The 14607-nt window shown below is 46.5% G+C and overlaps 1 protein-coding gene across 1 annotated transcript in view; it reads left to right on the top strand.

Moving 5' to 3' along the window:
• The window catches only part of dll4 (delta-like 4 (Drosophila)), a 23000-nt gene extending 8829 nt beyond the window's left edge, over nt 1-14171 (top strand). Inside the window, exons 7-11 of the mRNA XM_046299011.1 lie at nt 1-121; nt 1710-1929; nt 6967-7720; nt 9274-9385; nt 12208-14171. The exon at nt 1-121 is cut by the window's left edge and continues 49 nt beyond it. Of these exons, the coding sequence (XP_046154967.1) occupies nt 1-121; nt 1710-1929; nt 6967-7720; nt 9274-9385; nt 12208-12213 (1213 nt within the window). The 3' untranslated portion in view covers nt 12214-14171. The remainder of the gene's footprint in view (nt 122-1709; nt 1930-6966; nt 7721-9273; nt 9386-12207) is intronic.
• Nucleotides 14172-14607: the final 436 nt, after the last annotated feature.

The following is a 14607-nucleotide window of genomic DNA, read 5'->3' as shown; positions in this document are numbered from 1 at the left end:
TATGAACACAGGCCAGGGCAGCTTCACCTGTACCTGTCCCCCTGGGTTCACTGGGTTAAACTGTGAGCTGGAGCTGCAGGAATGTGACAGCAACCCCTGCAGGTACGGAGGACTCTGCACGGTGAGTAGTGAGCCCTTCAGGAGTCGCTGGATCACCATGTTCGAAGGAACAGTAGTAGTAGTAGTAGCTACAGATATTGGATCTTAATTTGAGCCAGTTTTCTACAGCAGGAAAATAATCCTGCAGCAACAGGAACTGTTCATTATTATGTGGATTATGAATAGTGGACATTTTTGGTAGAGATTGATACATTTTTTGTTTGGGCAAATCAAGCCTGACATTTCAAATTGGAACTTCGGAAGCCTTTTTGAAACACTCAATGGTTTGGCCGGATGGAATTTCCTTGTCCCATCACGCTCTAGTGACCTCTTGTGGCGGCCCGGGGCACCTGCAAGCTGACTACGGTCGCCAGCTGGACGGTGTCTCCTCAGACACATTGGTGCGGCTGGCTTCCGGGTTAAGCAGGCATTGAGGCTTGTAGTAGCAGCAGTAGTAGTAGCAATAGTAGCAGTAGTAGTATTAGTAGCAGCAGCAGTAGTTCCAGTAGTAGTAGTAGTTCCAGTAGTAGTAGTAGTTCTAGTAGTAGTAGTAGTTCCTGTAGTAGTAGTTCCAATAGTAGTAGTTCCAGTAGTAGTAGTAGTTCTAGTAGTAGTAGTAGTTCCTGTAGTAGTAGTTTCAGTAGTAGTAGTTCCAGTAGTAGTAGTAGTTCTAGTAGTAGTAGTAGTTCCTGTAGTAGTAGTTCCAATAGTAGTAGTTCCAGTAGTAGTAGTAGTTCTAGTAGTAGTAGTAGTTCCTGTAGTAGTAGTTTCAGTAGTAGTAGTTCTAGTAGTAGTAGTAGTTCCAGTAGTAGTAGTAGTTCTAGTAGTAGTAGTAGTTCCAGTAGTAGTTCCAGTAGTAGTTCTAGCAGTAGTAGTTCTAGAAGTAGTAGTACCAGTAGTAGTACCAGTAGTAGTAGTAGTAGTAGTAGTAGTTCCAATAGTAGTAGTAGTAGTAGTAGTAATAGTTCCAGTAGTAGTAGTAGTAGTTCCAGTAGTAGTAGTAGTAGTAGTAGTAGTTCCAGTAGTAGTAGTAGTAGTAGTAGTAGTAGTAGTAGTAGTAGTTCCAGTAGTAGTAGTAGTAGTTCCAGTAGTAGTAGTTGTAGTAGTAGTTCCAGTAGTAGTAGTTGTAGTAGTAGTTCCAGTAGTAGTAGTAGTAGTAGTAGTAGTAGTAGTAGTAGTAGCAGTAGCAGTAGCAGTAGCAGTAGTAGTAGTAGTAGTAGCAGTAGCAGTAGTAGTAGTAGTAGTAGTAGTAGTAGCAAGATGGACAGGTTATAAGAGTTGTAGCAGTGGATCTCAGGAGTCACTACATTTACATTTACATTTAAGTCATTTAGCAGACGCTCTTATCCAGAGCGACTTACAAATTAGATACTAGACTAGTAGGGACCAGTCTGGTCAGAATGTATGAGCAAGAAAAGCATGAGCTATTGGTTGGAGAAAGTAGGACCCTCTGACCAACAACTCTCGCTGGCTCTATTTGAATGTTGCTTTAATAAATACTGCATCCCCTGCTTCCTCCCTTTACTGGGAAGGCTCCATATCGACACTCCCAACGGTCTCTGTTAGATCTGAAATAATTTCCTTCTCTTTCTCTCTCTCTCCTCCACCAGAACCTGGATGTTGGCTACAAGTGTTCGTGTCCGCAAGGTTTCGAGGGTTCCCACTGTGAACACAGCCTGCTGACGTGTGCAGACTCCCCTTGCTTCCACAGCGGACAGTGCCATCAGAAGGACAACGGTCGCAGCTACACCTGCGAGTGTCCTCCCGGATACACAGGACTCAATTGTGAGAAAAGAGTGGACAAGTGCACGTCCCTTCCCTGCGCCAACGGTAGACTACACTCACTTCCCCCTCTACTTTACCCCCCCTCAAGTCCGGTTCTCACTGCTCCCCTCCTCCCCCTCTTCCCCCTCTCTCTTTTCCCCCTCTCTTCCCCCTCTCTTCCCCCTCTTCTCCCCCTCTCCTCTCTCTTCCCCCTCTCCTCTCTCTTCCTCCCCTTCTCCCCTCTCTTCCCCCTCTTCTCCCCTCTCATCTCTCTTCCCCCTCTCCTCTCTCTTCCTTCCCTTCTCCCTCTCTTCCCCCTCTTCCCCCTCTCATCTCTCTTCCCCCTCTCCTCTCTCTTCTCCCTCTCCCCTCTCTTCCCCCTCTTCCCCCTCTCCCCTCTCTTCCCCCTCTTCCCCCTCTCTCTCTCTCTTTCCCTCCTTCCTTCTCCCCTCTCTTCCCCCTCTCCCCTCCCTCCCCCTTCCTTCTCCCCTCTCTTCCCCCTCTCCTCTCTCTTATCCCCCTCTCCTCTCTCCTCTCCCCCCCCTCTCTCTCTTCTCCCCCTCTCCTCTCTCTTCTCCCCCTCTCCCCTCTCTTCCCCCTCTCCCCTCCCTCCCCCTTCCTTCTCCCTCTCTTCCCCCTCTCCTCTCTCCTCTCCCCCTCTCCTCTCTCTTCTCCCCCTCTCCTCTCCTTCTCCCCCTCTCCCCTCTCTTCCCCCTCTCCTCTCTCTTCTCCCCCTCTCCTCTCTCTTCTCCCCTCTCTCTTCTCCCCCCTCTCCCTCTCTTCCCCCTCTCCCCTCTCTTCCCCCTCTCCTCTCTCTCCCCCTCTCCTCTCTCTCTCCCCTCTCCTCTCTCTTCCCCCTCTCCTCTCTCTTCTCCCCCTCTCCTCTCTCTTCTCCCCCTCTCTCTCTCTCTCCCCTCTCCCTCTCTTCTCCCCCTCTCCTCTCTCTTCTCCCCTCTCCTCTCTCTTCTCCCCTCTCCCCTCTCTTCCCCCTCTTCCCCCTCCCCCTCTCCCCTCTCTTCCCCCTCTCCTCTCTCTTCCCCTCCTTCCTTCTCCCTCTCTTCCCCCTCTCCCCTCCCTCCCCCTTCCTTCTCCCCTCTCTTCCCCCTCTCCTCTCTCTCTTATCCGCCTCTCCTCTCTCCTCTCCCTCTCCTCTCTCTCTTCTCCCCCTCTCCTCTCTCTTCTCCCCCTCTCCCTCTCTTCCCCCTCTCCCCCCCCCCCTTCCTTCTCCCCTCTCTCCCCCTCTCCTCTCTCCTCTCCCCCTCTCCTCTCTCTTCTCCCCTCTCCTCTCTCTTCTCCCCCTCTCCCCTCTCTTCCCCCCTCTCCTCTCTCTTATCCCCCTCTCCTCTCTCCTCTCCCCCCTCTCTCTCTCCCCCCCTCTCCCCTCTCTTCTCCCCCTCTCCCCTCTCTTCCCCCTCTCCCCTCCCTCCCCCTTCCTTCTCCCCCTCTCTTCCCCCTCTCTCTCTCCTCTCCCCCTCTCCTCTCTCTTCTCCCTCTCTCCTCTCTTCTCCCCCTCTCCCCTCTCTTCTCCCCCTCTCCCTCTCTTCCCCCTCTCCCCTCTCTTCCCCCTCTCCTCTCTCTTCTCCCCTCTCTCTCTCTTCTCCCCCTCTCCTCTCTCTTCTCCCCCTCTCCTCTCTTCCCCCTCTCCCTCTCTCTCCCTCTCTCTTCTCCCCTCTCCCTCTCTCTCCCCCTCCCTCTCTCTTCTCCCCCTCTCTCTCTCTCCCCCTCCCTCTCTCTTCCCCCCTCTCTCTCTCTCTTCTCCCCCTCTCCTCTCTCTTCTCCCCTCTCCTCTCTCTCCCCTCTCCTCTCTCTTCTCCCCCTCTCCTCTCTCTTCCCCCCTTCTCCCCCTCTCTCTCTCTTCCCCCTCTCCTCTCTCTTCTCCCCCTCTCCCTCTCTCTCCCCTCTCTCCCTCTCTCCCCCTCTCCTCTCTCTTCTCCCCTCTCCTCTCTCTTCTCCCCCTCTCTCTCTCTTCTCCCCTCTCCTCTCTCTTCCCCCTCTCCTCTCTTCTCCCCCTCTCTCTCCCCTCTCCTCTCTCTTCTCCCCCTCCCTCTCTCTCCCCCTCCTCTCTCTTCCCCCTCTCCTCTCTTCTCCCCTCTCCTCTCTCTTCTCCCCCTCTCCTCTCTCTTCTCCCCCTCTCCTCTCTCTTCTCCCCTCCCCCTCTCTTCCCCCTCTCCCTCCCTCCCCCTTCCTTCTCCCCTCTCTTCCCCTCTCCTCTCCCCTCTCCCCCTCTCCTCTCTCTTCTCCCCCTCTCCTCTCTCTTCTCCCCCTCTCCCCTCTTCTCCCCCTCTCCCTCTCTTCCCCCTCTCCCCTCTCCCCCCTCTCCTCTCTCTTCTCTCCCTCTCCTCTCTCTTCTCCCCCTCTCCTCTCTCTTCTCCCCCTCTCCTCTCTCTTCCCCCTCTCCTCTCTCTTCTCCCTCTCCTCTCTCTTCTCCCCCTCTCCTCTCTCTTCTCCCCTCTCCTCTCTCTTCTCCCCCTCTCCTCTCTTCTCCCCTCTCCTCTCTCTTCTCCACCTCTCCTCTCTCTTCTCCACCTCTCATCTCTCTTCCCCCTTCCTTCTCCTCTCTCTTCCCCCCTCTCTCTCTCTTCTCCCCCTCTCCCTCTCTCTTCCCCCCTTCCTTCTCCCTCCCTTCTCCTCTCTCTTCCCCCCCCTTGCTTCTCTCCTCCCTTCTCCCCTCTCTTCTCCCCTTCTCCCCTCTCTTCCCCCCTTCCTTCTCCTCTCTCTTCCCCCCCTCTTCCCCCTCTCCTCTCTCTTCTCCCCCGCTCCTCTCTCTTCTCCCCCTCTCCTCTCTCTTCCCCCCTTCCTTCTCCCCTCCCTTCTCCCATCTCTTCCCCCTCTCCCCCTCTCCTCTCTCTTCTCCCCTTCTCCCTTCTCTTCCCGCCCTTCCTTCTCCTCTCTCTTCCCCCCCTCTTCCCCACTCTCCTCTCTCTTCTCCCCCTCTCCTCTCTCTTCCCCCCTTCCTTCTCCCCTCCCTTCTCCAATCTCTTCCCCCTCTCCCCTCTCTTCCCCCTCTCCTCTCTCTTCCCCCTTCCTTCTCCCCTCTCTTCCCCTAAATTCCTCAGGCAGGTTGAAAGTGTGGGAGAACGCCTGTACTCTCTCTCTCTCTCTTCCCTGAATTCCCCTGGGGTTCGGTAGGCTGGAAGTGTTATGGAACAACAGGAATCTGTGGGAACTGTGTGTCTATTGTCCTGGATGTAAACATGTGGTGACTTCCAGGAACGTCACCCAACACTGCAGGGTTGGGCTCAATTACATTTTAATTGCAGTCAATTCAGATAGTACATTCCAATTCAATATTTTCCTAATTGAAAACCATTGAAGAAAATTGCAATTGGAATTGGGATGTCAGTGTACTTCCTGAATTGACTTGATTTTAAATCGAATTGACCCCAAAAATGCATCGCTGTACTGTTAGCTGTACTGTTAGCTGTACGGCTAGCTGTACGGTTAGCTTTAATGTTAGCTGTACGGCTAGCTGTACGGCTAGCTGTACTCTTAGCTGTACTATTAGCTGTTAGCTTTAATGTTGGATTCACTGTTAGCTTTACTGTCAGCTTAACTGTTAGCTGTACTATTGGCTTTACTATTGGCTTTACTGTTAGCTGTACTGTTAGCTGTACTATTGGATTTACTGTTAGCTTTACTATTGGCTTTACTATTGGCTTTACTGTTAGCTGTACTATTGGATTTACTGTTAGCTTTACTATTGGCTTTACTATTGGCTTTACTGTTAGCTGTACTGTTAGCTGTACTATTGGATTTACTGTTAGCTTTACTATTGGCTTTACTGTTAGCTGTACTGTTAGCTGTACTATTGGATTTACTGTTAGCTTTACTATTGGCTTTACTATTGGCTTTACTGTTAGCTGTACTGTTAGCTGTACTATTGGATTTACTGTTAGCTGTACTATTGGATTTACTATTAGCTGTACTATTAGCTTTACTGTTAGCTTTACTGTTATCTGTACCTTTAGCTGTACTGTTAGCCGTACTGTTAGCTGTACTGTTAGCTTTACTATTGGATTTACTGTTGGCTGTACTGTTAGCTTTACTGTTAGCTTTACTGTTATCTGTACCTTTAGCTGTACTGTTAGCTGTACTATTAGCTTTACTGTTAGCTTTACTGTTATCTGTACCTTTAGCTGTACTGTTAGCCGTACTGTTAGCTGTACTGTTAGCTTTACTGTTAGCTTTACTGTTATCTGTACCTTTATCTGTACTGTTAGCTGTACTGTTAGCTGTACTGTTAGCTTTACTGTTGGCTTTACTGAGTAGAAAGGAAAATAATGTGACAAATAAATATCACAATCACATCCACATTGGCCTGTGTTTGGGGTCAGGTCGACCTTTTGGATAAGCATTCAAGCTCATTATGGTGGTTTAGTGATGAAGGGGATGGTATGATTTGTTCTTCTGCTCCATGTGATGGTTACTGAGACTTCACAATGTGACGATTGGAGATGTGTAAGCAATAGCGAAAATTCCACCGAGCCTATCAGAGGGCAAGATGGAGAAATTGCAATATTGTTTAAACTTATCAAATCCTCCACAAGCGTCTAGGGGTTGTTTCCGGACAGGGCCTATAATGGCAAACTGTGTGCTCTCCCCCATGCGTAAGTCCCTGACCTCTGAACCCTATGCGTAAGACCCTGACCTCTGAACCCTATGCGTAAGACCCTGACCTCTGAACCCTATGCGTAAGACCCTGACCTCTGAACCCTATGTGTAAGACCCTGACCTCTGAACCCTATGCGTAAGACCCTGACCTCTAAACCCTATGCGTAAGTCCCTGACCTCTGAACCCTATGTGTAAGAACCTGACCTCTGAACCCTATGCGTAAGACCCTGACCTCTAAACCCTATGCGTAAGACCCTGACCTCTGAACCCTATGCGTAAGACCCTGACCTCTGAAACCTATGCGTAAGACCCTGACCCCTGAACCCTAACCCCTGAACCCTAACCCCTGAACCCTAACCCCTGAACTCTAACCCCTGAACCCTAACCCCTGAACCCTAACCCCTGAACCCTAACCCCTGAACCCTAACCCCTGAACTCTAACCCCTGAACTCTGAACCCTAACCCCTAAACCCCTGTGTCTCTCTCTCCAGGTGGTCTGTGTTTGATCCACGGTGGCGTGCGTCTGTGTAGCTGTCGCTCCGGTTTCACCGGCCAGCGCTGCGAGATCAACATCAACGAGTGTGCCGGGAACCCCTGCACCAACGGAGGGACCTGCCTGGACCGCATCAACGACTACACCTGTGCCTGCCCCCCGGGGTACGCCGGCCGAAACTGTGACCGCGTCCTGGACGAGTGCTCCATGCGCCCCTGTCTCAACGGAGGACTCTGCACCGGGGAAGGGGGGCCGGGGAAATCCCCCACCACCTGCATCTGTCCCGCCGGCTTCACTGGACCCCGCTGTCAGTTCTTTGCAGTGACCCTGCCAGTCGGTGGTGAGAGGATCAACGGAGAGAGCCAAGATGGCTTCCAGTGGGCGGCAGTTTCCCTGGCTGTAGGGCTGGTTGCGTTTCTGGTGCTGCTATGCATGGTGGGGCTGGCTCTAAGACACATTCACAGGCAGATGGGCAGGGACAGAGGAGACCGGGAGACCATGAACAACCTATCAGACGTACAGAAGGATAACCTAATCCCCGCCTCCCAGCTGAAGAACACCAATCAGAAGGTTGTACTGGAGGTGGACTGCGAATCAGAGAAGTCAAATTTTATCCACAAGAACTATCACTTGGACTATAGTAACGCAAAGTCAAAGGAGTTCAAGGATGATATGTCGCAAGAGGATAAAAGACTAAATCACATCTACGAGAAGTGTTTAGAAGAGAAAATACCGCTGAGTGGAATGTACAGGTAAAATAATGTACATGTTTCTATGAATGAAGGTTTCTATCTTGATCTACAAACATGGCGATATACCTTGAGACCTATGGCTAGGCTACTTATAGCACCTGCTAGCATTGCTACACTAACACATGTTTCCGTACATGTGTGAAAGGTGAAAGGTCATGCGTTCTGGATATTATTTCTATAGGCTGTAAGTCTGTTCTGTTTACTGTGAGAGGGGGAAAACGGTCTCGTTCATTTTGTAAGTCGCACCAGGACCTGAATGCAACGGTTTAAACCCTGCCACTTACTCTCCCCACTGTAACATAGACGCTGGGAGTCGAGAAGCAGTTTAAAATCACAAAGAACATGGAACGATACAACATAGGAGTAGCATCTAGATATGAACAAACAGAAACCATACTGCCTGGGGAAGGAACCTAAGGGGAGTGTCAGATAAAGGGGAGGTAATGTAATTACGTGATGTAATGATGAAGCTCGGGTGCGCGAAATGATGAAGCTCGGGTGCGCGAAATGATGAAGCTCGGGTGCGCGAAATGATGAAGCTCGGGTCATGTAATGATGAAGATCAGGTGCGTGTAATGATGAAGCTCAGGTGCGCGTAATGATGAAGCTCAGGTGCGAATAATGATGAAGCTCAGGTGCGTGTAATGATGAGGCTCAGGTGCGTGTAATGGTGATGCCAGGTGCGCTAATGATGAAGCTCAGGTGCGTGTAATGGTGATTGCCAGGACCGGTGGTTAGTATCCCAGCGACATCGAACGCAGGAGGGAAGGAGCGGGAGTAGACGTGACGACCCCATACAGCTGTAGTATCTTAATTTGATCACTCTTATGTTGCTGAGAATTGCAGGAAATGCAAACTTGTAGTCTATTTGAGTTTGTCACTTCCACTCTGACATTTCAGACTTGAGTCACCCTAACAAAAGAAGTATCAGCCTCAACAACAAAAAATGTCCATTAAATATAATCCACATAATAATCCACATTTCCTGTCACTGCAGGATTATTTTCCTTCTGTAGCAAATTTGCACAAATTAAGATCCTACATCTGTACCCATACTGTATACACACGTACACCTCCAGGTACACACACACACACGCACGCACGCACGCACGCACGCACGCACGCACGCACGCACGCACACACACACACACACACACACACACACACACACACACACACACACACACACACAGAGAGAGACAGGAGACAGACACAGTTTAGCCATATGCTTCTACTTTGTGTCGTTAAGGTAGGCTAACAGTGTGTGTTGACTTGTGTGTCATTAAGGTAGGCTAACAGTGTGTGTTGACTTGTGTGTCGTTAAGGTAGGCTAACAGTGTGTGTTGACTTGTGTGTCGTTAAGGTAGGCTAACAGTGTGTGTTGACTTGTGTGTCGTTAAGGTAGGCTAACAGTGTGTGTTGACTTGTGTGTCGTTAAGGTAGGCTAACAGTGTGTGTTGACTTGTGTGTCGTTAAGGTAGGCTAACAGTGTGTGTTGACTTGTGTGTCGTTAAGGTAGGCTAACAGTGTGTGTTGACTTGTGTGTTTTGCAGTGAAAAGGAGGAGTGTAGGATATCAACGATATGTTCCTCTCGAGACTCTCAGATCTACCAGTCTGTCTTTGTTATAGGAGAAGAGAAGAGGGAGTGCGTCATAGCAACAGAGGTAAGACAAGAAAAATACCACAGCAACAAAAAAAAGTACTTAAAGTACTTATCTTATCTTATCTTACTTAAAGTACTTATCTCAAGTATTTCATGTCACTCTTATAGTATCAATGATATTTATGGTTGGTGGTGATGTTTCGTTTGATTTTTTTTACACTTTTTATTTTACACACATATTATTTTACTTCAAAATAAGACAGGGCGAGATACTGTAGGCCTATATAGCAGGGACTTCCAGAAAGCATTCTCACCCCATGACATTTTCCACATTGTGTTGTCTTACAGCCTGAATTTAAAATGGATTCAATTAAGATCTTGTGTCACTGGCCTCCACACAATACCCTATAAAGTCAAAGTGGAATTATGTTTTTCCAAATTAATAAAAAAAATTATAAGATGAAATGTTTTAAGTCAGTAAGTATTCAACCCCTTTGTTATGGCAAGCCTAAATAAGTTCAGGAGTAAACATTTGGTTAACAAGTCACATAAATTGCATGGACTGTGTGCAATAGTGTTTAACATGTGGGGGTACATCTCTGTACAATTATTAACATACAATTATCTGTAAGGTCCCTCAGTTGAGCAGTGAATTTCAAATACAGATTCAACCACAAAGACCAGGTATGTTTTCCAATGCCTTGTAAAGAAGGGCACCTATTGGTAGATGGGTAATTGGGAACGCATACATTGAATATCCCTTTGAGCATGGTGAAGTTATTAATGACACTTTGGATGGTGTATCAATACACCCAGTCACTACAAAGATACAGGCATCCTTCCTAACTCAGTTCCTGGAGAGGAAGGAAACTACTCAGGAATTTCATCATGAGGTCGATGGAGACTTTAAAACAGTTACCGAGTTTAATGGCTGTGATAGGAGAAAACTGAGGATGCATCAACAATATTATAGTTACTCCACAATACTAACCGAAATGACAGAGTGAAAAGAAGGAAGCCTGTACAGAATACAAATATTCCAAAACATGCATCCTGTTTGCAACAAGGCACTAAAGTAATACTGCAAAAAATGTGGCAAAGCAATTAACTTTTTGTCCTGAATACAAAGTGTTATGTTTGGGGCTAATCCAACACAACATATCACTGAGTAACAATATCCATAGTGGTTGCTGCATCATGTTATGGGTTTGCTTGTAATCGTTAAGGACTGGGGAGTTTTTCAGGATGAAAAAAACAAAAACATAATGGCACAGGAAAAATCCTAATGGAAAACCTGGTTCACTCTACTTTCCACCAGACATTATGAGATTAACTCGGCCACTCAGGAACATTCACTGTCTTCTTGCAATTCCACTGTATATTTGACCTTGTGTTTTAGGTCATTGTCCTGCTGTCAGGTGAATTCAAGTTTTTACTTAAATCTACTTGAAAATCTATTGCAAGACCTGAAAATTGTTGTCTAGCAATGATCCAACAACCAATTTGACAGAGCTTGAAGAATTTAGAAAAGAATAACAGACAAATATTTCTGTATTTACTTATTTTTTTCTTTTAAAAAAAACATCTTTTCACTTTGTCATTGTGGGGTATTGTGTGTAGGTGGGTGAGATTTTCGTTTTATTTAAACCCTTATTTTATCAGGTAAGTTGACTGAGAATGCATTCTCATTTACAGCAACGACATGGGGAATAGTTACACGGGAGAGGAGGGGGGGGGGGTGAATGAGGCAATTGGAAGCTGGGGATGATTAGTTGGCCATGATGGTATGAGGGTCAGATTGGGGTTTTAGTCAGAACACCGGGGGGTTAACACCCCTACTTTTACGATAAGTGCCATGGGATATTTAGCTACCACAGAGAGTCAGGAAACCCGTTTAACGTCGCATCTGAAAGACGGCACCCTTTTACAGTGACAAAAAATCAATCCCAATTTCATATCCATTTTGAATTCAGGCTGTAACACAACAAAATGTGTAATAAGTCAAGGGGTGTGTATACTTTCTGATAGGACTGTCTGGTGGAGTAATCTTATAATGCTCTCTCTAAACTAGAAAAGGGTATCAAATCACTATCCTTCAAACTGAAAAATGTGATGGTCTAAGAAAGGGATACGTTTTTTTTGGTTATGGTTTTGATACCTTTTTTCAACTTCACTGTGTCTCTCAAACCCTATGTCTTAGAGGCCCAGTGGAGTCAAGAAAAAGAAGGGATTTCTCTGTGTTTTATGTATATTTCCACACTATGGGTTTGGAATAATAGTGTGAAATTGTGAAAATGATGATACTACTCTTTTAGTGTAAGAGCTGTTTGAAAAGACCATCCTAAAGTTTCTGCTTGTTTCAGTGGGAGGAAGTTTTTGTCTGGTGACAACACCAGGCGGTAAACTAGTTAATAATCATTTCAAACCTCTCTGACAGTAATAGGTCATTTCTAGGGTTTTTCCTGTCTCCACTCAGACCACTCCCAGACAATTCTAGCTAAGTTCTTGCTTGAGAAATTTCCCTTTGCTAAGAAGCAATTTATTTTATTTTTTTTGACCATTTTAATTGAAAACAATCACAGTAAGGTACTTAATTATTACACAGAAATGACTTGATATTGAGATAAAAATGGCTGCATATTGGACTTTTAACACCGAGGTGCTGAGTGTAATTGAGGAAGGATGTTGCCAAGCAAAACACAATGGCGATAGTATACCAGCAAGAATAGATTACATAACTTTTGTGATTGGCTTATATGAGTGTTATTATCTTGGGACGTATGTGCAGTTTCCCAGTTCATAGAGAAAATGGGAATGACGGCTCAATGTTTTCCCCAGTCCTCACAGCTGACCTCTAACCTTTTCATCTTCTCTTCCTCCCAGGTATAAAGCTGTGTGAGGTATAAAAGCGAGGGAGCAAGAAGGCGGAGGAGAAAGGCAATCAAACGCAGAAAATATTTTTCTGGATTGTTTACAAAGAACCTGAGGAGAGACTGAAGATCTGTTTCTGATGTCACTGCTGCTCTGGAGCACTAGAGAGACGGGACCATGGAGAAAAACAGAGAGACAGAGAAGAGAGCGGAATCTCTCCTCTGTGAAAAATGAAAAAATTAACACTCTAGACTGAACTTTACTGAACTTTAACATTGACCGAGTGTTTGTATACAAAATGTGTACAGTTCACAGTCATGGACCTATTAACTGTTAAATGACTGACTGACCTGCACTGGGTGTGGAGGGGACTGGTAGAGTGTCATTATTAAGAAAAAACAGTTCACAGTCATGGACCTATTAACTTCTGGGAACAAATGGACAAATGAACTGTTAAATGACTGACTGAACTGCACTGGGTGTGGAGGGGACTGGTAGAGTGTCATTATTAAGCAAAAACAGTTCACAGTCATGGACCTATTAACTTCTGGGAACAAATGGTTAAATGAACTGTTAAATGACTGACTGAACTGCACTGGGTGTGGAGGGGACTGGTAGAGTGTCATTATTAAGCAAAAACAGTTCACAGTCATGGACCTATTAACTTCTGGGAACAAATGGTCAAATGAACTGTTAAATGACTGACTGAACTGCACTGGGTGTGGAGGGGACTGGTAGAGTGTCATTATTAAGCAAAAACAGTTCACAGTCATGGACCTATTAACTGTTAAATGACTGACTGAACTGCACTGGGTGTGGAGGGGACTGGTAGAGTGTCATTATTAAGCAAAAACAGTTCACAGTCATGGACCTATTAACTGTTAAATGACTGACTGAACTGCACTGGGTGTGGAGGGGACTGGTAGAGTGTCATTATTAAGCAAAAACAGTTCACAGTCATGGACCTATTAACTGTTAAATGACTGACTGAACTGCACTGGGTGTGGAGGGGACTGGTAGAGTGTCATTATTAAGCAAAAACAGTTCACAGTCATGGACCTATTAACTGTTAAATGACTGACTGAACTGCACTGGGTGTGGAGGGGACTGGTAGAGTGTCATTATTAAGCAAAAACAGTTCACAGTCATGGACCTATTAACTGTTAAATGACTGACTGAACTGCACTGGGTGTGGAGGGGACTGGTAGAGTGTCATTATTAAGCAAAAACAGTTCACAGTCATGGACCTATTAACTGTTAAATGACTGACTGAACTGCACTGGGTGTGGAGGGGACTGGTAGAGTGTCATTATTAAGCAAAAACAGTTCACAGTCATGGACCTATTAACTGTTAAATGACTGACTGAACTGCACTGGGTGTGGAGGGGACTGGTAGAGTGTCATTATTAAGCAAAAACAGTTCACAGTCATGGACCTATTAACTGTTAAATGACTGACTGAACTGCACTGGGTGTGGAGGGGACTGGTAGAGTGTCATTATTAAGCAAAAACAGTTCACAGTCATGGACCTATTAACTGTTAAATGACTGACTGAACTGCACTGGGTGTGGAGGGGACTGGTAGAGTGTCATTATTAAGCAAAAACAGCGAACCTGAACTGAAGTCAAGCGTCCTTGGCAGCGATTGGAGGAGAGAGTAGGTGAAACAGGAAAAATGTCCGTAGCTCGTAGTTGAACCCTGATGCCTCAGTTGACCCTTGACTTATCTCCAAGGGTAATCGCGGTGACTCGCGACAGCCAACTAATCAAAATGGAGGTGCCTGAGATTAGACTGATCTTTAACCCCTAGCCAGCATCATTGACCTGCTATGCAGGGTCCAGGGTGGAGCTAACTCAATGAAGATCACCCACTGACCGCCACGACCGACCAGCAGTCGAAACCACAACCACAACTACAACCACAACCACAACCACAACAAACACAACGAGATGAATCTCTTGACTGAACAAACAATCAAACGTTCTCTAGAAACAAAAAATACTTTTTCCGGACTTTTCCATTTCATGCAAGATGGTGAAAAGATTGTATGTCCAAAAGCCCAAAAGAGTGTGTTTGGATGCTAAAAAACGAAACCCTTGTCTCTTCATGGAGCATTTGACCTACAAAAATAAAACCAGAGGTGGAAAATACACGTTTTTGAATCAACAGTAATTTGGAGGTTGCGTGCACTAAATAGGATATATTCATTTAAGACGCGACAAATAACTCACAGAAGCGTAATACTCAGTTCTGTGCCAGCAGTAGTCCAAGAAAACAGGAAGGGAACTGACGGATAAGTTTATATTTACAATAATCTCCGTCCCAAAAGGCACTCTATTTCCTATATAGTAGTGCACTACTTTTGACCAGAGGCTTATGAGCTCTGGTCAAAAGTAGTGCACTAAGTAAGGA

Source organism: Oncorhynchus gorbuscha, linkage group LG14, assembly GCF_021184085.1.
Source record: "Oncorhynchus gorbuscha isolate QuinsamMale2020 ecotype Even-year linkage group LG14, OgorEven_v1.0, whole genome shotgun sequence".
Taxonomy (NCBI): Eukaryota; Metazoa; Chordata; class Actinopteri; order Salmoniformes; family Salmonidae; genus Oncorhynchus; species Oncorhynchus gorbuscha.
This window is presented reverse-complemented; position numbering and strand designations above follow the sequence as displayed.